The following is a 24862-nucleotide window of genomic DNA, read 5'->3' on the forward strand; positions in this document are numbered from 1 at the left end:
AGATATTTGAGAAGTTCCTAAAAAAATCCTTCAATATTAAGATACTGTTGAGGAATTGCACTTAAGAACTATTTTATGAACTATTTTATGAACTTCTTAAGTTTTTGCGTAAGAAGTGTTTGTGAATCTGGGCCCAGGTCGGGATTTGGGGTTTGAGAAGGCAATAAGAGAAGTGAAAAATTATTAATTAGTTGTTTATTTTCTCTAAATCTAAAGGCACAACCTAGATTCGAGCCAATGTCTTAAGTAGTTGAACATGTTATCACTCCAACCTCGTTAAAGTGACAAACTGCCAAGTTTTAATTTTCGTCAAAAACAACTCTATATCGAAGGAGTGACTTTGAATTGATGATTTGCACATGCGCAGTTCGACGCAAGACGACCGTTGGACCCGATGACGTGTTCCAACGAATGTTATTTTTTATATTTTTTATATTAACAAAATCAATACAAAAAGTACATGGGGGAACACAAGAATATAGAAAGAATATAGAAAAGACAATTGGGCTAGGGGGTACAATATCACATTACACAAGGACCTTAAAGGACATGCACACACTTAGAATTATAACAGCTTTTTTGTTGGTAGAATATTTAATTGTATTAAAATTTTGTTCATTTTATTTTGTAAGGTAAGAAAATGTGTTTTAATTGTAAATTTAAATTTGTGAATATGACATTTGGCTAAAAGAATAATTAAATTACCTAGAATTGTTTCATATTGGCACTCCCCAGTAGGCGCAGTTCTCCATAGGAATTCATGGAATTCTACAGTATTTCAATTAAAATGTTTGAAAGACAAATTTACATGTATTTAGGTATATGTTTGTTGTAATGGGGACAGTACTTTTCCATGTTTTATTTTTATGTTTAGCTCACAATATGTAAAAGTATGCATTAAGGTATCTGTAATAGAATACATGTGGCAAAAATGTATGTAGACATTAATAAATATATTTCTATAGCCTCCAAAATATATATTTTTTACAGCGGTGAGGGAGTGCCAAGGTGGAGGCATGGTGGCTTTACACAATACCCCCTATCTGTCATCTAGTGTATATATAAATAATTGACTGCAAAGGCTGTTGAAGAATGGTGCACACACGGTTTTGGGGAAATGTGTCTTTCAGGACAAACCGCCACATAACCTAGCAAATGTGGAATCAAACTGAACGCACCCCTGTTTAAGGTGGGTTGTTCTCCTTGTGATTTTGAAAAAATAAATATGAACCCAGGGCAGATGCGTACCGAGAGATAGCTACACCTGTCCGTTTCTATGAAATCAATGAAAGATCGTATTCATCTGCACTGCCTGAAAAGACAGACAAGAACAATATTTCAAGGTGGGCCTATTCTATGGGGAGATTTTTTAGCCAAGCCAGCACTATCAAGTCAGTGCAGACTAAGAAAAGGAGAAAAGGAGAGGAAGCAAGGGACTTTAGACTTTTGGGATGATACACCCACTGGTTAAAGTCCATTTGGAGGCGTGCAGCTGTTAAACTTCTGCACTTCTCACTGGGAAATCAGCATACGCCACTCTAATAAGTAATGGAGATTCCAGTATTCATTGTTGATGCATTTACCAATTTACCTTTCAAAGGAAATCCTGCAGCAGTTTGTCCCCTTTTACATGCAAGTATAATTTTTTATACATAATTACATCTTATTACATATTCTCATGTATTGCTGAATAATCAACATTAGTATTTGCTTTAAGTTATCTAACCAGTAATCATGCAAAAAAAATACTGTTGACTGTTCTCAACCAAACAGGAATTGCAGGATGATATGTACCAGAAAATTGCTGCTGAAATGAACCTGTCAGAGACTGCCTTCATCATAAGGCTAAATTCAAAAGATGACTTCAGCTCAGGTATCTTTTTCGAGACATTCTGAAATAGAGTTGAAACTGTACTCTATTTCTGTGCAGAAGTTTTCCAAATCTGCCATCTGGTGGTTCTCTATTTTATTGCAATTAACCAAGAGGGGGTGATTGATGCCAATGAGAATGAGAGTAATGGAATATATGGGACTCAGGAAAGAAAAGGTAAATCAACTTATCACAACATCCTAAGATTACTGACATGAGAACTTGTATGTATTTTGGTATGTGTTGCATTGAAGGAGCACGCTTCCGCTTGCGTTGGTTCAGCCCCACCAATGAGGTTCCTCTGTGTGGACATGCCACCCTAGCTTCAGCTGCTGTACTGTTTTACAAAAAAAGTAAGAATGAGTCACATAATACAGTATCTCACATGTAAGCAAGTGAATGGCAACTAGTACAAACATATAGTGCAATTAAATTGTTTCTATCCCACAATTCCCTTCCTAAAGAAAATGTCAACACAACAGTGGTATTTGAGACTTTGAGTGGAGAGCTGTATGTACAACAACAGGGGGAATCTATAGTGATGGATTTCCCTCTGAACAAACCTACTCCGCTGGTAGGTGATGAAATCAATGTGGTACATTCATGTTCAACATATATATACACTGTACACGTTATAAGTATTGCATAAAAGCCTTTGCAAATTAATGTCAGAACTTCAGAATAACTTCAGAATTGAAACTTCATATCCACAGGGTCTCAATGAATTTAAAGACATAGTTAATGTAAGTGCATCATCCTTCTTACCACTGTTTCTATAATTTATGGTGAGGAATTAAGCTCATGTCCATCAGTCTGAATATGTATCTGCAGGCTGCTGTGGGAGACCAGTCAGTTGAAGAAGTGTGCCTCTGTGGCACTACCAAAAAGCTAATGGTGCGCCTTGCTGACACTTGTGACAGGTAAAAAAAATTAAAAACACTTTACTTTATACATTATCACTGGTGCTGGGAAACAGGATGGAATGGCAAATTTCACTTGAAAGCGATTGAAAAAGTGACTGTTTGGTTTTAGGTCAGTGCTCACATCCCTGCAGCCAGACCCAGCAGTTCTTCTCAGTGTAAACACTGGCGGAAGGGTTAGGGGTCTGATTGTCACCATGATTGGAGCCCCTGGCTGTCAGCCTGGCTACGACTTCTACTCCAGAAACTTCTCCCCCTGGTTCGGGATTCCTGAGGACCCTGTGACTGGTCAGTACAGCGGACATTGCCAAGTCTTATTCTGTAGTCTTTTAGAAAGTTTAACTTTGTTTTTACATCATTGCAGGCTCTGCACATACTGTCCTTGCAGGCTACTGGTCTGAGAAACTGGGCAAGAAAAAGATGCTGGGTGGGTAACAGTGGAGGCTGCTAAGGGGAGGACGGCTCATGAAAACAGCTGGAACTGCACAAATGGAATGGCATCAAACACGTGGAAACCATGTGATTGATGTATTTGATACCATTCCACTTACTCCACTTCCAGTCATTACCACAAGCCTGTTCTCCCCAATTAAGGTGCCACCAACTTTCTGTGGTGGGTAATGTAAACAGCATTGCAACATGGAGTTCAAATTCCATTGCACAGAACCCAATCAATTAACAGATATTGATGGACAGGTACATCTTGAGTAAAATCCAATAAATAAATAATGTAAACATCATTCAAAGAACTACCAATAACACACTGCATTCTCCTCCTGTGTGACAGCCTATCAGTGCTCCAGTCGTGGTGGGGAGTTGGAGCTGGAGCTACGGGATGATGGCAGACTGAATATCGCTGGCCAGGCTGTAACCGTCCTGCAAGGGATTCTAACTGTGTAGAGGCTATACTGTTCACTTCGACCTAGCCAAATAATCTGTAGACCTAGCTGTGGCTACAGATTATTTGAGTTTGAGATTATTCCATTGTATCAAGTTGTTATTAATTTAACAGATGCTCTTATCCAGAGCGATTTACAGGTTTGGGTTAAGTGCCTTGCCAAGGGCACAGGCAGATTTTTCACCAAGTTGGCTCAGGATTCGAACCAGCAACTTTTCAGTTACTGGCCCAACGGCCTTTAGAGCGGCAGGTAGACTAGCACTTAGTGAACATTCAGCATACAATCCTCACCATTTGTATTTGGACAGTAAAGCTTAACTTAAAATTTAGGCTCTATAGTCCAGCATTTTGGATTCAAGATCAAGTTTTGAATAGGAGGCGAGAATACAGAATGTCACTTAATGTGAGGGTATTTTCATACATATTGGTTGCAACACTATATACACAGAGCGATGCCATTCTTAAAATTACTTATTTAAGCTTTTGTTCATGTTTTATCTAAACTCTGGCACTGCAACATAAGCATGAGGAAGTGTATTGCTGGTTAGGGTAAGTTTCTGAAAACCAAGTGAAATTGCAAAAAAAGAAAGTGTCTGGACTACATAATGCAGATTTGGTTCCAATAAAGAAAACTTCTCCTTTAATAAGACAAAAGCCCTTCATGAATCGTGTCCCCCCCATTTTAAGAAATCAGAATTCGAATTTATAATTCATTTTCCAAATACATATGGTGAGGACTGTATTTCAACAGTCTGTAATTTTACTGACAGGGACACAAGGGAAACAAAAATGTACAACACTTAAAATGATTTATTCACGTAGACATTTTCAAAAATAACATCAATATAACAAGTAAAAGCTTGACAATCAGCACTGGCTCAGAAACAAGACTAATTACCAATCTTAATCTAACGGAGGTCTGTGAGGCAATGTCTGAGCAATTGCTACATTGCAGATTTACAGTCTAAATGGTGCCTGTACTTCAACTTTCGAATGGTCACATTCTGTTGTAATAAAAAGCATTAAAACAATAACACCAAACATAGCTGCCATGGATTCTTGTTAAAACATTAATTAAAAAAAATATATAGCATACTATCAACTATTTCAAGTCATTTTTCAAGTAATCAATATTGAGGAATTGATACATTGCTTGATCAGTCTAAAGGCTGATTTCCAGATGGTGAGTGGAGGAAAGGCACTGTTCTACCTCAGATGTTCTGTCACAGGTGCGTGGTGGGTAATACCTCATGGGCTGCTGGAGGGAGCTGGAAAACGTGGGCAAGTTAAGACAAACACCCTGAGTGGATTGAACAGTAATCATTATCAATCATCAAACAACAACTTAACACACATTGTTTAAACCTGTAAAACACAGATGTCTATACAATAAACATATTATAGCACCTCCACAGCATCCATTCACCACTGTATTTCTCTCAACCATGGTTAAGGCCATACTGGGCAGTGTAAAGGATATCATGCACTCCTGTGTGAGGTGGTTGAGGAGTTTTTCCAGGGGGGCGTAGCGGCGCAGGGTGGGGGCCGAGCCCACCATGAGGAGCTTGTGTTTAGCTCTCGTGATGGCCACGTTCAGCCTCCTCCAGTCCTTCAGTAGCTCACCCAGCTGGCAACAGACCAGGTCTCACACAGATCAAAAATGTCATGACGCATACAATATGTCCAATTTATATACATTTTTACATTTTACATTTTAAGTCATTTAGCAGACGCTCTTATCCAGAGCGACTTACATTCTTTTTTTTTGTACTGGCCCCCCGTGGGAATCGAACCCACAACCCTGCGTTGCAAGCACCATGCTCTACCAACTGAGCCACACAGGGCCCATACACCATGCTCTATACAAATAACATGTTGAAATTTGCAGAAACTCTGTTTTAATTATCCATCCAAAATTGAGGTACTTTGACCAAGGTCAAGATCTCAAGAGACATGGTCGGTTTAAGGTCCACTCACATTGCCTTCTGGGTGACTCCTGACAAAGGAAACGATGATGACGCTCTTGTCGCGGCCCTGGTACTTGTCCACAGTGTTGACCTCCACAGTGCTGAAGGCTGGCCCGGCTAGTAGGCCTGAGATGGCCTTCAGTTGTTGTCTGTAGGGAGCAATGACCCCGATGTCACTGGCCCTGCACCCAGCCTAGTAGAACACAAGGGTATAATTAAGCAGTAAGGCGCGAGGGGGTGTGGTATATGGCCAATGTACCACGGCTAAGGGCTGTTCTTATCCGCAAAGTGCTCGAACACAGCCTTTACCGTGGTGTATTGGCCATATATATCACAAATCCGAGGTGCCTTATTGCTATTATAAATTGGTTACCAACGTAATTAGAGCGGTAAAAATAAATGTTTGGTCATACCCGTGGTATACGGTCTAATATAACATGGCTTTCAGACAATCAGCATTCAGGGCTCGAACCACCCAGTTAATAACAGGTTAGTTAGTGTAGTACTACCTCTACATGTATCAATGCAGAGCAATCACAAAACAGAGCACTGAGTGACATTTTGAACCAAAGGGGTGGGGGGGAACAAAGACAGTTCTGCTGTTCTAACACAGTACATACAATCTTTGTCATTGCTGTGAGTCCAAGTAAATCGGATGAATTCATAGATATTTGTGCATTTCATTTTACTTTTATTGAAGCTCCCACCTTCAATAGCAGACCAACTATGCCGTGCACCAGAGCAGCTTCTGTCTGGTTGCTGATTCCCCCTTGGTCAACCGTCTCCAGGGCTGGAACCTGTCAGTCAGAGCAGCAGTGAGGCACTCATAAGAGGCATGCATATACAGGTCGAATAACATACAAAGGTCCAACAATACAGTTACACACATCAAGCAAGCCAGACTTAAATGCTTATTTAGGTTTGTGGTATCATGTAAAATATAGTAATCAAAATAAAGAGTATTGTAAGAATAACATTGGCACAAGAGACTGACCTGGGCGGTGTCCAGGAAGCAGACAGGGTTGAGAGGCTCCAGAGCTGCCTGGACCCAAGCCAGGTCCTCCGGCCGGCCCAGACTCAGCTCCAGCTCTCTCTGGACAGAGCCCTGGGAGGGCAGGGTCAGCATGGCGCTGGCCGTCCTCTCTGAGCCACACTCCAGCCTCCCTCCGTACATCAGAGTGTTACTTAGGGACATGATTTTACTGTGGAGGCCACCACGAAATGAGTGTAAAAACGTTAGGTGTGACGAAAGGAAACAGTAACCATTGAGAAAAACAATAGAAAAACAAATTGATGTTGAAATAAATGTTTGAAATAGTTGACATGATTTTGTTAGAAAGAATAGCCCACCTATTCATCCTGTACTGGACGTTCAGCTGGACTACAGCCTCACTTTTACGCTCGAGACGCTTGAATAGACTCTCGTCCATACCCAACAACCTGATGACGACTTGAAACATTAGAAATGGAGAAGAAACTCTACTCGAAGAGTCCACACCCTTACTGTACGTTTAGTTTCATCGACCCTGAGAGGTGACCTCACGATACGATATTATAACGATATGTTGCCGTTACAATATGCATTGTGTGATACTGTGATTTTTTTATGTCATGGAAATAAAACAAATTGTGCTGAAAATAAATTGTCTCCCTATTTTAAAAAATGGAGGACAAATATTTGCATTTTGGTGAAGGTACAGCAAGCTAGAGCAAAAATAATATTGCAATCTTGTCAAAACGATAACATCCCGGTGTAACTATCGATTTTTGACCCCATCACTAGAATCTACTCACCTAGCCTCTCTGTTCTGGACAATGGGGGGCAGCTGTTGGTGGTCCCCCACCAGGACAAATCGCTGGGCATAGAACAAGGGCCCAAGGCACACTGGCTGACTGATCTGGGACGCCTCGTCCACAATGCAAAAGTCAAAACGACGACGGGAGAAAATGGGGTGCTTTACACCCATGCACGTGGTGGCCACCACCAGCTATGGAGAGATGGGAGGGTTTATTACATAAAAGTTTTTGTATGAGAACTGTAGTCTCTCAATGGTTGTGTTCCGCCATCTTCTGAGAGTCCATTTGAACAATTGTAGATCATGGGATAGGGCTGTGGCAGTCATAAAATTGTCAGCAGGTGATTATCAAGCAAATAACTGCCTGTCTCACAGTAATTGACAATTAACAAACACATTCAGGATCTCCTGGCTTCCACCCTTAGCCTACAAGCCACTGATGCAGACTTTTGGAAAATCTACATTTAAAAAGTCAAACAAATCCATGTAATATACCATCACAATAAATCCATTATTTCTTTAAGATTGGCCTAAGAAAATGTAGTCAATTTCAGAACAGAATAGCATACTCAGTTTTTCTTATGTTAGGCCCTGATCTGGCTATGCCATATAGCTGTGGGCTACACTAGTTCATTTAGCAGACAAGATTTGCTTACAATTCCGTGTCATTATTTTATAGTATGAAGAATTCTAAAGGAAAAGGACAAAAGGAACAGCTATGTGAGAATGCTATTCATTGACTATAGCTCAGCGTTCAACACCATACTGCCCTCAAAGCTCAACAATAAGCTAAGGACCCTGGGACTAAACACCTCCCTCTGCAACTGGATCCTGACGGGCTGCCCCCAGGTGGTAAGGGTAGGTAACAACACATCTGCCATGCTGATCCTCAACACGGGGGGGCCCCTCAGGGGTGCGTGCTCAGTCCCCTCAAGTACTCCCTGTTCACCCGGGACTGCATGGCCAGGCACGACACCAACACCATCATTAAGTTTGCCGATGACACAACAGTGGTAGGCCTGATCACTGACAACGATGAGACAGACTATAGGGAGGAGGTCCGAGACCTGGCCATGTGGTGCAAGGACAACAACCTCTCCCTCAAGGTGATCAAGACAAAGGAGATGATTGCGGAGGACCGAAGGAGGACCGAGCACGCCCCCATTCTCATCGACAGAGCTGAAGTGGAGCAGGTTGAGAGCTTCAAGTTCCTTGGCGTCCACATCACCAACAAACTATCATGGTCCAACAACAAGAAAACAGTTGTGAAGAGGGCACGACAAAGCCTATTTCCCCCCAGGAGAATGAAAAGATTTGGCATGGATCCTCAGATCCTAAAAAGGTTCTACAGCTGCACCATCGAGAGCATCCTGACTGGATGCATCACTGCCTGGTATGGCAACTGCCCGGCCTCCGACTGCAAGGCACTACAGAGGGTAGTGCGTACGGCCCAGTACATCACTGGGGCCCAGTTTCCTGCCATCCAGGACCTCTATTCCACGCGGCATCAGAGGAAGGCCCTAAAAATTGCCAAAGACTCCAGCCACCCTAGTCATAGACTGTTCTCTGCTACCGCACGGCAAGCGGTACCGGAGCGCCAAGTCTAGGTCCAAAAGGCTTCTTAACACCGTCTATCCCCAAGCCATAAGACTCCTGAACAGCCAATCAAATGGCAACCCAGACTATTTGCATTGCCCCTCCTGGTTATTATCTATGCATTGTTACTAACTCTACCTACATGTACATATTACCTCGACTAACTTGTGCCTCCGCACATTGACTCTGTACCGGTACCCCCCTGTATATAGCCCACTACTGTTATTTTACTGCTGCTCTTGAATTATTTGTTATTTTTATTTGTTATCTATTTTTTACCTGACACATTTTCTGAAGTGATGGATAGGTAAAAACCTACAGCTGGCATTCCATAGATAAAATGTGGTGGGTGTCACCAAGATATAGATAGCCTGTAGGAACAGAACAAAGGCCTCAGTATTCCTAATTATCCTGGCATCTGGGAGACCAAACAATAGGCAGATGACCACAGGATGTACCCAAAGTGACTTATGGTGCCCCCCAATCTATATGGAGGGGTGGAACCAAGCATTCCGGGTATCAGCTATATAAACTGCGCATTGTCTGTAAAGGGTAGGCTCTCGGCCCAACAGTCTTCGGTTTCATTATTGCAATAATTAAATCGATATTAAATAAAGATTATTGTTCGAAGAAATTACCAAGTCTCTCAGTACTGAATTTCCACGACAATAGCCTACAGAAATGTTGCGCAACATAAGCTCATGGGCACATGAAGTGTTTGATTAGATCTTTGATTACATTTTCTTGATGTCAGAGTGAGAGGTACAATAGAGTGCTGAGTACTAGGCAGTTAGCAAGTTTGGTAGGCTACTAATGACCATTGGGCTCCCGAGTGGCGCAGCGTATCTCAGTGCAAGAGGCGTCACTACAGACCCTGGTTCGATCCTGGGCTCTATCAAAACCGGCCGTGATTGGGAGTCCCATAGGGTGGCGCACAATTGGCCCAGCGTCGTCCGGTTTAGGGTTTGGCCGTCATTGTAAATAAGAATTTGTTCTTAACTGACTTGCCTAGTTAAACAAAGGTTAAATACACTGCTCAAAAAAATAAAGGGAACACTTAAACAACACAATGTAACTCCAAGTCAATCACACTTCTGTGAAATCAAACTGTCCACTTAGGAAGCAACACTGATTGACAATAAATTTCACATGCTGTTGTGCAAATGGATAGACAAAAGGCAAAAATTAAAGGTAATTAACCAGACACGCCCAATAAAGGAGTGATTCTGCAGGTGGTGACCACAGACCACTTCTCAGTTCCTATGCTTCCTGGCTGATGTTTTGGTCACGTTTGAATGCTGGCGGTGCTCTCACTCTAGTGGTAGCATGAGACGGAGTCTACAACCCACACAAGTGGCTCAGGTAGTGCAGCTCATCCAGGATGGCACATCAATGCGAGCTGTGGCAAGAAGGTTTGCTGTGTCTGTCAGCGTAGTGTCCAGAGCATGGAGGCGCTACCAGGAGACAGGCCAGTACATCAGGAGACGTGGAGGAGGCCGTAGGAGGGCAACAACCCAGCAGCAGGACCGCTACCTCCGCCTTTGAGCAGGAGGAGCACTGCCAGAGCCCTGCAAAATGACCTCCAGCAGGCCACAAATGTGCATGTGTCAGCATATGGTCTCACAAGGGGTCTGAGGATCTCATCTCGGTACCTAATGGCAGTCAGGCTACCTCTGGCGAGCACATGGAGGGCTGTGCGGCCCCACAAAGAAATGCCACCCCACACCATGACTGACCCACTGCCAAACCGGTCATGCTGGAGGATGTTGCAGGCAGCATGACGTTCTCCACGGCGTCTCCAGACTCTGTCACGTCTGTCACATGTGCTCAGTGTGAACCTGCTCTCATCTGTGAAGATAACAGGGCGCCAGTGGCGAATTTGTTAATCTTGGTGTTCTCTGGCAAATGCCAAACGTCCTGCACGGTGTTTGGCTGTAAGCACAACCCCCACCTGTGGACGTCGGGCCCTCATAGAGTCTGTTTCTGACCGTTTGAGCTGATACATGCACATTTGTGGCCTGCTGGAGGTCATTTTGCAGGGCTCTGGTAGTGCTCCTCCTGCTCAAAGGCGGAGGTAGCGGTCCTGCTGCTAGGTTGTTGCCCTCCTACGGCCTCCTCCACGTCTCCTGATGTACTGGCCTGTCTCCTGGTAGCGCCTCCATGCTCTGGACACTACCCTGACAGACACAGCAAACCTTCTTGCCACAGCTCGCATTGATGTGCCATCCTGGATGAGCTGCACTACCTGAGCCACGTGTGGGTTGTAGACTCCGTCTCATGCTACCACTAGAGTGAGAGCAACGCCAGCATTCAAAAGTGACCAAAACATCAGCCAGGAAGCATAGGAACTGAGAAGTGGTCTGTGGTCACCACCTGCAGAATCACTCCTTTATTGGGGGTGTCTGGCTAATTGCCTATAATTTCCACCTTTTGTCTATTCCATTTGCACAACAGCATGTGAAATTTATTGTCAATCAGTGTTGCTTCCTAAGTGGACAGTTTGATTTCACAGAAGTGTGACTGACTTGGAGTTACATTGTGTTGTTTAAGTGTTCCCTTTATTTTTTTGGGCAGTGTATAATAGATAAAAATGCAGCAGAGCTTGGAGAAGCCTAATTACCATGACTAAACGGGTCAAGCGGAATTTGACTGCCGTCATGAATCGTGACCGCCAGTGTGGCGGTAATACAGCCACCACAACAGCCCTAATCATGGAACTGCTCTTCCTTAGCCTGGGTTAAGTGCAGCATAGTTGGGTGGCAGAGCATCGCTCTAAGTTGGCTCTATCCCTCAGTTTAGCCCACTCACCTCCTTGTTGTAAAGATTCTCCAGCTCAGGGAGTGTGTGGATGCCGTTGGCCCGACACCTTTCCTCTGTGTAGGCCAGGATGTCTGGGTGGACCTTCTGGGCCCGGCCCAGACGCAGGAAGCCCACCTTGAACCTCCGGAGCTTTAGCAGGATGTTGTCCACAGCAGAGTGGGTGTAGCTGGTCAGCAGCACACTGAAGCCACAAGCATGGAGAATACGCACCTGAGTAAGGACAGAGGAGACTCAACAACCATTCAAATGTTGATCATCACATTCACACATACATTGCACGAACAAGGGTCACAGAGGGTGTGTTCATAAATTCACTCTGGCTATCTACTCAGATTTCAGAGCACTCGTCTGAGTGTGCCAGAGTGCAGAATAACTGATGAATTTACAAAACGCTCAACACCCCTTGAATATGGCCGGTGTCATTAAACGTTGGCAAAAAAAAGCGTAATTAAATTGTTGCCAGCAGCACAGTTAATGCCACCAATGCTCTGGATAACATGAACAGCCTAGCCAGCTCGTCTAGGGTGAGTAAAATGGTCAGTGAGGTGTTCTCTCATTTGTGTACGGAATTAGCTAGCAAGCTAGCCAACGTTAGCCAGTTAGCTTGGGTGCTTGACTGCCGTTGTGAGGTCAGAACGCTCGGGCCAACCCTACTCCTCGGGCAGAGTGCGCTCTGAACGCTCCGAGCTTAACGCTCTGAATTTACAAACTGACAATGTGACAACACTGAGCACACTGGCACTCCAGATTGAATTTACAAAATACACCCAGAGTATCTAAGTAGAACAGGGAAATTACAAACACTGCTCTTACCAGTGTGCATATAGTGGTGGTTTTCCCAGTGCCAGGCATCCCAACTATGAGCGTATAATCTTTGGAGAGCAAAACCTTCTTCATGGCCTGTTTCTGAGGTTTGTTGAGCCCTGAGACAGAGATGAAACACCAAGTTAGTGTTATAGTTCACTGGTGAGCTTTGAAATTAAGTTAGCAAATAAATTAAATGTTTATATAAAAAGGTAACAACTAAAGTGAGACAAAGGAGAGCAGGGAACAGGGGTAACCAATCAGGGGACACACCTTTCAGCATGTTGGCGACTGTGTCCTTAGCTTCCCTGGGCAACACACTGCTGAGGTTGTCAATGAACTGAGGAGGGTGGAAATCCACTATTAGCTCCCTTAGTCTTTCACTGCAAAGGAGGAGGTGGAGCCATGAGTTAATACCTACTATTAAAGAGGTATGAAGAAAAAATTTAAGTTATTTCCATTTCAGGCAGTAGTACTGAACAGACCTTGGAGGAGACCTTTCCATCATCTTGGAGAGGTTGACCAGATGGGTGCTCAATCCCATTACCCCTTCGTCCTGGTCCAGTCGGAACACAACATCAGAGGAACACTTCGAAAGGTCCCTATGGAGATGAGGGGAGCATCTTCAACTCCAGAAGAATACACATACAAATAGCAACAAAAAAAAACAAGCTAAAACAGATCTATATATACACACAGTACCAGTCAAAAGTTAGGACACCTACCCATTCAAGGGTTTTTCTTTATTTTTACATCGTAGAATAATAGTGAAGAAATCGAAACTATGAACATATATGGAATCATGTAGCAACGAAAAAAAGTTAAACATTTGAGATTATTTGAGGTTCTTCAGAGTAGCCACCCTTTGCCTTGGATGACAGCTTTGCACACTTGTCATTCTCTCAACCAGCTTCACCTGGAATGCTTTTCCAACAGTCTTGAAGGAGTTCCCACACACGCTGAGCACCTGTTTGCTTCTTTTCCTTAACTCTGCAGTCCAACTCATCCCAAACCATCTCAATTGGGTTGAAGTCGGGTGATTGTGGAGGCCAGGTCATCTGATGCAGCACTCATCACTTTTCTCCTTAGTCAAATAGCCCTTACACAGCCTGGAGGTGTGTTTTGGGTCATAGCGCAAATCAGATGGGCTGGCGTATTGCTGCGGTAGCCATGCTGGTTAAGTGTGCCTTGAATTCTAAATACAATCACTGACAATATCACCAGCAAAGCGCCATCACACCTCCAGTTTCACGGTGGGAACCACCCATGCGAAGAACAACCGTTCACCTACTCTGCGTCTCACAAAGACACGGCGGTTGGAACCAAAAACCCCAAATTTGGACAGATTTCCACCGGTCTAATGTTCATTGCTCGTGTTTCTTGGCCTTAGCAAGTCTCTTCTTATTGGTGACCTTCAGTAGTGGTTTCTTCGGAGTAATTCGACCATCAAGGCCTGATTCACATAAGTTCTTAAAATGTTCTGGTTTGACTGACTTTCCATGTCTTAAAGTAATGATGGACTGTAATTTCTCTTTGCTTATTTGAGCTGTTCTTGACATAATATGGACTTGGTCTTTTACCAAATAGGTCCATCTTCTGTATACCACCCCTACGAAGACGTGGATGTCGATTAAGACAGTCCCCCGCACCTCTCTGATTCAGAGGGGTTGGTTTAAATGCGTAAGACATATTTCAGTTGAATACATTGTTGGACAACTGACTAGATATCCCCCTTTCCCTTACCTTGTCACAACACAACTGATTGGCTCAAACGCATTAAGTAAAGAAATTCCACAAATTAATAATTAATTGAAATGCATTCAAGGTGACTGGTTGAGAATGCCAGTGTGCAAAGCTGTCATCAAGACAAAGCATGGCTACTTTGAAGAACCTAAAATATAAATATATCTGATTTGTTTAACACTTTCGGTTACTACATGATTCCATACAGGTTATTTTATAGTTTATGTCTTCACTATTATTCTACAATGTAGAAAATATTTTAAATAAAAATCCTGGAATGAGTAGGTGTCCAAACTTTTGACTGGTTCTGTATATAGAAACTCACTAAACCTCCCATTCCCAGATTCCCATAGTGTTTTGAAAGACATTGATACTGCCATCTTACCGATCCAGGGAGCAGCTTACTGCAGTGCTGCTCACGTCTGTGATGTATCCAGCTGCCACACCAATTAGCTGCAAATCATGGTCGCTCACCACAACTCTGTCACCAACAATCAAGCCCGTCACACCCTGTTCCCCGCCACAACGGCGCTCAAAACGGTGGATATACACACCGTCTGACTGGTTCTTCACTGGGCCAATCAGCTGCATGTTTCCCATACACCCCCCACTCTTCTCCCTGGACACCAAAAACAAATTAGACAGCGGTTCCCTATAAAAAATAATTATTCAGGGACCACCAAATCACTGGCAAAAGCTCGAGGACCACCAATAGGGGAGTTGAGTACATTTTGTCAGTGAATGTAACAGATTAAAGACCTACTAGTACATTTATAAATTGTTCAACAAACATCCATAGTGAAAACTCATGTAATTTTTTCTAACAATTATAGCCCACACTATATTAGCTCACATATGTCACTGTCAATGTTCACAGTTCTGTAAGTCACATTGGATAAACATCTGCTAAATGACCACATTATCTGATACATAGACACGTGATTTCTTCCGGACCTCTCACGGGCAGACTGCAGCCAGATGTTGTGCCGGCCTCCCTTCCTCTCCATGGTGTGGGTCTCCAGGGCACAGAGGAGCAGCCAGTGGCTGAAGTAGAGCAGGTGTGACTCTGTCAGGTGCTCACTCTCCTGCTGCACCAACAACTGCTGTGATTCACTGGAGTAGTAGACTGGAGCCCTGCTCTCAATGGCCCTGTGCGCACACACACACACACCAGCTGATTTTTAAGGGCATGAAGTTGCTGTCGTCCTGAATCTCCTATCAGCATATAAGTAGTTCACTCTGGAAGGCAGGCAGTTATACCTGTCATAGAGAGCACAGTTCCTGATCTGGGGACACCACTTGCAGATCTGTCTGTCTGTGATGATCCCTGGCAGAGGTGCCATCCGTGTCTTGCCTTCCTTCTCCATGCTATTGCCAACGTGATGCGCCAGGGTGTTCCTTAATTTCAACAGCTCTGAGAGAGAGATAGAACATGAGTCAACTATGAGGTCCTGTCTCAAAAGAAATTAATAAAAAACTATGTTCCCCATGGAAAATAAAGTTCCAAACACATTTTTGTGATCAGGGCTTACCTCTTCTGTCCATGTGGTTCCCGACTATAGGATGCAGGTTGCCAGTCTTCAGGTAGAGCAGGAATCCTGCCTCTGCATCACTGCGTCTCTCTAAGCTCATCAGAGTGTAAAGGATGACCTGGACAATAACAATAGCTTTTATTGGTTTGAGCACTGTTGCAGTCATAATGCATGTATGGGTCATAGAGCTCAGTATTTGCTATCTGACTGCGTGTTCGTTCCTCTGGTGCAGTACCTGGCTGCGGTGTTCAATGGAGTTGGACTCTTTGCCAGTCTTCAGCTCCAAAGGCATTACCCTGTTGAGTGGAGGCCTGCCCTTGCGATGAATACGCACCCCTGCTGTCACGTCAATTTTACCCTTCAGGCCAAAACGTGGCGACCAAATGTTTTCCTCGATGTCCACAAAATCTGTGACAGCGATGCTGCATGCGGAGTCCTGCCAGCTCAGTGCCCCATCACTTGGCCTGTGGGTGGGGAGGACCAACATTTTTTTAACTGCCAGTCTGTCAAAGATTTTTAAAGATATAGAATGGTGAATCAAATTAGTTAGGGGTGGGGTGAGTTGGTACTACTCACAATTTGAGAGTTAACAGTTTCTTGCCTGCCTGTGGAGAGGTGTGAAGGTAATCTCTAGCCCATTCTGTCATTGCAGGCAGGTACTCCAAAATCTCCTGCTTCATGTCCTCCTGAGTCAGTTTCAGGGTGTACCTATGAGGGTTGAGAAGAATTACAATAAAACCCACACGTAAAGCTGCAAAACATAACTTTTTGGGGTCACCCACAATACAATGTGATTTTGGTCAGATTATAGATCTGTCATCCTTATTGAAAGCAAGACTAACGTGGTAAATCTGTTCAATGAGCGCGATATCTATGCATCCCATGCTTAAGTTTAGTTATTGTGTCTTTTACTTTCAGTTTTTGGTCACCAGCTTCAAAACAGGTGAAAATATATTTTTCACAGCAGTTTAGATGGCACAATGATTCTCAACACTGTTGTTTAGAATTTTAACAACCAAAGCGATTTCTGCATATTTCACCTTTAAAGGGATACTTTGAATTTTGAAGCCCTTTATCTACTTCCCCAGAGTCAGATGAACTCATGGAGACCATTTATCTGACTTTGCGTGCAGTTTGAAGGAAGTTGCTAACTATCGTTAGCACAATGACTACAAGTCTATGGTATCTACTAGCATGCTAACGCTAGTTAGCAACATCCTTCAAACTACGCAGAGTCAGAAAAATGGTCTCCATGAGTTCATCTGACTCAGGAGAAGTAGATAAAGGGTTTCATTGGCAAAATCCTGAAGTATCCCTTTAACATTTCCTAAGAAACTCCCAATGTCAATGTATGATGGCATTGTATGGTATAGTATAATGACTCTTACATGTCTCCCAGGTAGTTGGGGCTGAGCAGGGCTTGGTTGGCCAGCAGTTGCAGCCTTTCCATAGAGAAGTCTCCAGACATTGCAGCTTTCTGGAAGATGTCATGAACTATCGTACCGTTCAGCATCTGTTTGGAGCCTCCGTCAAAACGCTAAGGCAAAGGTGAGGATTACATATCATTACAATAAGGTCAGTCAATCAATTCATAAACAGATAGGATAACTGAGCCTGGTATTTCATGGTCATACCTTGAACATTTCACCCAGCACGGCCCGTCTCATGCAGCGGATCCCGCTGGCGATGCTAGTCCCAGATATGAGCACGTCAGGGAGAAGCACCAAGAATCCTGACTCCCTGTCCATCAGCCAGGTACCTGAGACACATTGGCCCTCCAGGTGAACCACATCACCCGTGGACACTGGTGTCGACTCCCTAGAGAAGGCAAGACGTACTATTATTTTCACATTATTGTTTGTCTGAAAGTAAAAACTTGAGCAATATTACCCAGAATCACGTTCTAAAATGTGCAAAAAAAATATTGAGTTCGATAAACTGTGTACAAAACTTTAAGCACACCTTCCTAATATTGAGTTCTGCCATCAGAACAGCCTCAATTAGTCAGGGCATGGACTCCACAAGGTGTCGAACATGTTCCACAGGGATGTTGGACCATGTTGACTCCAACGCTTCCCACAGTTGTCAATTTGGCTGGAAGCTTCGAGGCAAGCAACACTGAAGCATGCATGAGAGCACCAGCTGTTCCGGACGACTGCGTGATCACGATCTCCGCAGCCCATGTGAGTAAGACCTTTAAACAGGTTAACATTCACAAGGCCGCAGGGCCAGAAGGATTACAAGGACGTGTATTCCGAGCATGCGCTGACCAACTGGCAACTGTCTTTACCGACATTTTCAACCTGTCCTTGACCGAGTCTAACACAAACATGTTTCAAGCAGCCCACCATAGTCTCTGTGCCCAAGAACACCAAGGTAACCTGCCTAAATAACTACAGACCTGTAGCACTCAAGTCTGTAGCCATGAAGTGCTTTGGAAGGTTGGTCATGGCTCACAAACACCATCCCAGAAACCCTAGACCCACCATTTGCATACCGCCTCAACAGATGACGCAATCTCTATTGCATTCAATACTGCCCTTTCCAGCCTGGACAAAAGGAACACCTACGTGATAATGCTATTCATTGACTACAGCTCAGCGTTCAACACCATAGTGCACTCAAAGCTCATCACTAAGCTAAGGACCCTGGGACTAAACACCTCCATCTGCAACTGCATCCTGGACTTCCTGACGGGCCACCCCTAGCTGGTAAGGATAGGTAACAACACATCTGCCACGCTGATCCTCAACAGGGGCCTCTCAGGGGTGCGTGCTCAGTCCCCTCCTGTAATCCCTGTTCACCCATGATCGCATGGCCAAGCATGACTCCAACACCATCATTAAGTTTACCGACGACAACAGTGGTAGGCCTGATCACCGACAATGATACAGCCTATAGGGATGAGGTCAGAGACCTGGCAGTGTGGTGCCAGGATAACATCCTCTCCCTCAACGTGATCAAGACAAAGGAGATGATCGTGGACTACAGGAAAAGGAGGACCAAGCACGCCCCCATTCTCATCGACGGGGCTGTAGTGGAGCAGATTGATAACTGAGTTCCTTGGGTGTCCACATCACCAACAAACTATCATGGTTCAAACAGACCAAGACAGTCAAGAGGGCACGACAACACTTTTTCCCCCTCAGGAGAATATAAAGATTTGGCACGTGTCCTCAGATCAGCAAAAAAGTTATACAGCTATATCATTGAGCGCATCCTGACTGGTTGCATCACCGCCTGATATGGCAACTGCTCAGCCTCCGACCGCAAGGCACTACAGAGGGTAGTGCGTACGGCTCAGTACATCACTGGGGCCAAGCTTCCTGCCATCCAGGACCTCTATTCCAGGCTGTGTCAGAGGAAAGCCCTAAACATTTCCAAAAACTCCAGCCACCCTAGTCATAGACTCTCTGCTACTGCATGGCAAGCGATACCGGAGCGCCAAGTCTAGGTCCAAAAGGCTTAACAGCTTCTACCCCCCAAGCCATAAGACGACTACTGAACAGCTAATCAAATGGCTACCCGGACTATTTTTATTGCACCCCCTCCATTGTTATGCTGCTGCTACTCTGGTTATTATCCATGCAGTCACTTTACCTCTACCTACGTGTACATATTACCTCAATTACCTCGACTAACCTGTGCCTCCACACATTGTACCGGTACTCCCTGTACATAGCCGCATTACTGTTATTTTATTGTTGCTCTATAGTTATTCATTTTCTATTTTCTTCTGGTTTAAAAAAATATATATTTTGTATTTAATTCAGTTCATATAGTAAATACATATGTTTTAAAGTTTCTTAAACTGCACTGTTGGTTAAGGGCTTGTAAGTAAGCATTTCACTGTAAGATCTACACCTGTTGTATTCGGAGCATGTGACACATAAAATCAAATGTTATGTCCTTTGGGTGTGAACCATTCTTGATACACGCGGGAAACTGTTGAGCGTGAGAAACCCAGCAGTGTTGCAGTTCTTGACCAAACCAGTGCACCTAGCACCTACTACCATACCCTGTTCAAAGGCACTTAAAATATTTTGTCTTGCCCATTCACCCTCTGAATGACACACATATGTAAGATGCGCCAACAGACATGGAAGCTCTGCTTCTAGCTCCTAAGCAACACTGCAGGATTTTGTTTTTATGTGTTATTTCTTACATTATTAACCCAGATGTTTTATATATTACATACAGCCGGAAATAACTTTTGGGAATCAGAGCAGCGGTAACTCACCTCACGGCATTACGACCAGGAATACAAGTTTCCCGAATTTGATCCTTTGTTTGTACTCCCCAGGGCAATTGAACTTATCCCAGAGGCTGCTCCACGACACTGCCGGCGGAGAAGAGGTATTCGGAGTGGACTTCTGGTCTGACTCAGGAGGCGTGCACACCATCCACCACTTCAGAGAATATTACTCGCTAATGTTCAGTCTCTGGACAATAAAGTAGACGAGCTCAGGGCGAGGATCTCCTTCCAGAGAGACATCAGGGACCGTAACACACTTTCACAGAATCATGGCTCTTTCCGGATATACTGTGTCAGTCCATACAGCCAGCTGTGTTCTCAGTACATCGCGCAGAAAGAAATAAAGAACTCTCCGGGAAGAAGAAAGACAGGGGTGTATGTTTCATGATTAACTACTCATGGTGTGATTGTGATAACATACAGAAACAAGTCCTTTTGTTCACCAACCTAGAATACCTCAAATAGTCACAGCCGTGTATATTCCCCCTCAAGCCGATACCAAGATGACCCTCAAGGAACTTCACTGGACTTTATGCAAACTTGAAACCACATACCCTGAGGCAGCATTTATTGTAGCTGGGGATTTTAACAAAGCAAATTTGAGAAAACGCTACCGAAGCTTTATCAACAAATTGACTGTAGCACTCACTTAGGAAAAACATTAGATCACTGCTACTTGCCTTTATGAAACACCTACAAGACCCTCCCCCGCCAAATCAGATCACAACTCCATTTTGCTCGTTCCTTCCTATAGGCAGAAACTCAAACAGGAAAAACCCATGCTAAGGTCTATCCAACGATTGTCTGACCAATCAGAATCCATGCTTCAAGATTGTTTTTGATAACTTGGACTGGGATATGTTCCGTGTAGCCTCAGAGAATAAAATTGACGTTCACACGAACATGGTGACTAAAGACAATTACATATTACAAATGGAAAACCAGCCAAGGCGTGGACACCGACCTCTTGCTTTCGGACAAACTAAACACATTCTTCGCCCGTTCTGAGGATAACACAGTGCCACTAACACGGCCTGCTCCCAAGTACTGTGGGCTCTCCTTCTCCGTGGCCAATGTGAGTAAGACATTTAAGTGTGCAAGGCTGCCAGCCCAGACGGCATTCCTAGCTGCGTTCTCAGAGCATGTGCAGACCAGCTGGCTGGAGTGTTTATATACATATTCAATCTCTCCTTACCACAGTCTGCTGCCCCCATTTGCTTCAAGTTGTCCACCATTGTTCCTGTACCCATTGTTCCTGTACCCAAGAAAGCAAAGGTAACTGAACTAAAAGCCCATCGCCCCGTAGCACTCACTTCTGTAATCATGAAGTCCTTTGAGAAGCTAGTTAAAGGATCATATCCCCTCCACCTTACCTGACACCCTAGCCCCACTTCAAATAGATCCACAGACAATGCCATCGCACTGCACACTGCCCTTTCCCATCTGGACAAGACGAATACCTACGTCAGAATTATGTTCATTGACAATAGCTCAGCATTCAATACCATAGTACCCTCCAAGCTCGGGGCCCTGGGTCTGAACCCCACCCTGTGCAACTAGGTCCTGGACTTCCTGACTTCCCCCCCCCCCCCCCCCAGGAAAAAACACCACTTCACTGACCCTCAACACAGGGGCCCCACAAGGGTGTGTGCTCATTCCCCTTCTGTACTTTGTTTACCCATGACTGTGTGGCCCCGCACGTCTCCAACTCAATCATCAAGTCTGCAGACGACAACAGTAGTAGGCCTGATTACCAACAATTACGGGACAGTCTACAGGGAGGTGGTGGGGGCACTGGCGGAGTGGTGCCAGGAAAATAACCTCTCCCTCAACAAAACAAAGAAGCTGATCGTGGACTTCAGGACACAGCAGAAGGAGCACGCCCTTATCCACAGACAGGACCGTAGTAGAGAAGGTGGAAAGCTTCAAGTTCCTCAGCGTACACATCACTGACAATCAGAAATGGTCCACCCACACAGACAGTGTGGTGAAGAAGGTGCAACAGCGCCTCTTCAACCTCAGGAGGCTGAAGAAATTCGACTTGGCACCGAAGACCCGCACAAACTTTTACAGATTGAGAGCATCCTCTTGGGTTGTATGACCACCTGGTACGGCAACTGCACCACCCACAACCACAGGGCTCTCCATGGGTGGTACGGTCTGCCCAACGCATCACCGGGGGCACACTGCTTGCCCTCCAGGACACCTACAGCCCCTAATGTCATAGGGAGGCCAAAAAGATCAAGTACATCAACCACACGAACCACGGCCTGTTCACCCCCGCTACCATTCAGAAGGCGAGGTCAGTTCAGGTGCATCCAAGCTGGGACCGAGAGACTGAAAAACAGCTTCTACATTATCTCAAGGTCATCAGACTGAAATAGACATCACAAGCCGGCTACCACCTGACTACTCAACCATGCACCTTAGAGGCTGATGCCCTATATACAGAGTTGGAATCACTGGCCACTTATAATGGAACACTAGTCACTTTAATACAGTTTACATACAGCTTTATTAATCTCATATGTATATACACTATATTCTAGTCAATGCCACTCCGATATGGCTCGTCCTAATATTTATTTTACTTTAAAATGTGTGTATTGTTAGATACTGTTGGAGCTAGAAACACAAGCATTTCGCTACAGCCGCAATAACATTTTTAATGGAAGCCTCTCCAACATAATCCATGTAGAATCAGGAATTCCCCAGGGCTGCTGTCTAGGCCCCTTTTATCAATCTTTACTAATGACATGCCGCCCCTGGCTTTGAGTAAAGCCAGTGTGTCTCTATGTATGCGGATGACTCAACACTATACATGTCAGCTACTACTAGAGGTCGACCGATTAATCGGAATGGCCGATTAAAAATCGGGGCCGATTTCAAGTTTTCATAATCGGAAATTGGGATTTTGGGGCGCCGATTTGCCGGTTTTTTTTTTTTTACACCTTTATTTAACTAGGCAAGTCAATTAAGAACACATTCTTATTTTCAATGACGGCCTAGGAACGAGGCAGAAAGACAGATTATTAACCTTGTCAGCCCGGGGGATCCAATCTTGCATTAATTACATTGCACTCCACGAGGAGCCTGCCTGTTAGCGAATGCAGTAAGCTAAGTTGCTAGCTAGCATTAAACTTATCTTATAAAAAACCATCAAATCAATGACTGTCATTGCTCCAATGTGTACTTAACCATAAACATCAATGCCTTTCTTAAAATCAATACACAAGTATATATTTTTAAACCTGCATATTTAGCTAAAAGAAATCCAGGTTAGCAGGCAATATTAACCAGGTGAAATTGTGTCATTTCTCTTGCGTTCATTGCACGCAGAGTCAGGGTATATGCAACAGTTTGGGCCGCCTGGCTCTTTGCGAACTAATTTGCCAGAACTTTACATAATTATGACAACATTGAAGGTTGTGCAATGTAACAGGAATATTTAGACTCATGGATGCCACCCGTTAGGTAAAATACGCAACGGAATAAACGTTTTGTTTTCGAGGTGATAGTTTCCGGATTAGTCAAAGGTATATGGTTTAGAGAGAAATAGTCGACGCGTTATAATTCCTGTAATAACTTGCGGCTGAATTTGAAAGGGGTTCCTTCGTTATTTTACCGTTCATGTCTTCCATAGAGAATGTCTTCATCTACTTCAAATAAGGTCTGTGTTTCATGCAGGCTTAAACCGCCTCAACGTTTTGATACCCGTGTAAATCTCACTAGGATAAGGTAACGTTTGTCAACATATTTTCATAAATCCACTACAATTTTTTTTTATCTTCGCTTATAATTAGCCAATATTGATCAGAGTTACCTTGTCCTATGGATATCTACACAGTTATAAAATTGGCACGGCGATGTAAGCCTACACGAAACACAGACCTTATTCTAAGTGAATCTAAAAATATCCTATAGAATAAATGAAGGAACCACTTTTCAGATTTTGCTAGGTGTCATGGGAATTATGACTCGCACTTTGGTTGTCAATTCTTACCATGCCCATTATTAAAATAGGATTTCCTGCATATATTTTTCAACAAAAAAAATTCAACATTCATCACAGGTAACTTAAACTCTATTTTTATTCAAACAGTTGAGAGTATTTGTCTCCTAAGCAGACTCTTCCGTATCATTGTCACTTCAGAGCTGCGTGTGTGTGGGTATTTATGTATTATATTAAGTTAAAATAAGTGTGCATTGTTCATTCAGTATTGTTGCAATTGTCATTATTACAAAAGTGTGTGTATGATATATTTTTTTTTAATAAATAAAAATTGTCCGATTAATTGGTATCGGCTTTTTTTGTCCTCCAATAATCGGTATCGGTATTGAAAAATCATAATCGGTCGACCTCTAGCTACTACAGCGACTGAAATGACTGCAACACTCAACAAAGAGCTGCAGATAGTTTCAGAGTGGGTGGCAAGGCATAAGTTAGGCCTAAATATTTCTAATACCATTGTAATTTGGACACATTCACTGAACCCTAAAACTCAACTAAATCTTGTAATAAATAATGTTGAAGCTGAGCAAGTCGAGGTGGTTAAACTGCTTGGAGTAACCCTGGATTGTAAACGGTCAAAACATATTGACACAACAGTAGCTAATACAGGGAGTAGTCTGTCCATAATAAAGCACTAATCTACCTTCTT

At 43.7% G+C, this 24862-nt stretch overlaps 2 protein-coding genes across 2 annotated transcripts in view; one reads left to right on the forward strand and one right to left on the reverse strand.

Moving 5' to 3' along the window:
* Positions 1-1246: 1246 nt before the first annotated feature.
* Positions 1247-3749, forward strand: LOC129860433 (phenazine biosynthesis-like domain-containing protein). Its single transcript, XM_055930822.1, has 9 exons — positions 1247-1632; positions 1774-1873; positions 2125-2223; positions 2335-2444; positions 2584-2613; positions 2702-2790; positions 2903-3078; positions 3155-3217; positions 3578-3749. The coding sequence occupies exons 1-9, from the start codon at positions 1549-1551 to the stop codon at positions 3688-3690; spliced, it is 864 nt and encodes a 287-aa protein (XP_055786797.1). The 5' UTR covers positions 1247-1548; the 3' UTR covers positions 3691-3749.
* Positions 3750-4480: 731 nt separating this feature from the next.
* dna2 (DNA replication helicase/nuclease 2) overlaps positions 4481-24862 on the reverse strand; it is a 37037-nt gene continuing 16655 nt past the window's right edge. The window contains exons 5-23 of the mRNA XM_055930763.1: positions 17581-17764; positions 17335-17483; positions 16523-16654; positions 16182-16410; positions 15947-16064; positions 15675-15828; positions 15369-15563; positions 14800-15033; positions 13157-13273; positions 12945-13054; positions 12681-12790; positions 11856-12077; positions 7450-7643; positions 7006-7095; positions 6650-6857; positions 6363-6452; positions 5666-5848; positions 5169-5315; positions 4481-4965 (exon numbers count right to left, since the gene is read on the reverse strand). Coding sequence (XP_055786738.1) covers positions 4912-4965; positions 5169-5315; positions 5666-5848; positions 6363-6452; positions 6650-6857; positions 7006-7095; positions 7450-7643; positions 11856-12077; positions 12681-12790; positions 12945-13054; positions 13157-13273; positions 14800-15033; positions 15369-15563; positions 15675-15828; positions 15947-16064; positions 16182-16410; positions 16523-16654; positions 17335-17483; positions 17581-17764 — 2920 coding nt within the window. The 3' untranslated portion in view covers positions 4481-4911. The remainder of the gene's footprint in view (positions 4966-5168; positions 5316-5665; positions 5849-6362; positions 6453-6649; positions 6858-7005; positions 7096-7449; positions 7644-11855; positions 12078-12680; positions 12791-12944; positions 13055-13156; positions 13274-14799; positions 15034-15368; positions 15564-15674; positions 15829-15946; positions 16065-16181; positions 16411-16522; positions 16655-17334; positions 17484-17580; positions 17765-24862) is intronic.

The sequence above is a fragment of the Salvelinus fontinalis genome, chromosome 1 (assembly GCF_029448725.1).
Source record: "Salvelinus fontinalis isolate EN_2023a chromosome 1, ASM2944872v1, whole genome shotgun sequence".
In the NCBI taxonomy this organism is placed as follows: domain Eukaryota; kingdom Metazoa; phylum Chordata; class Actinopteri; order Salmoniformes; family Salmonidae; genus Salvelinus; species Salvelinus fontinalis.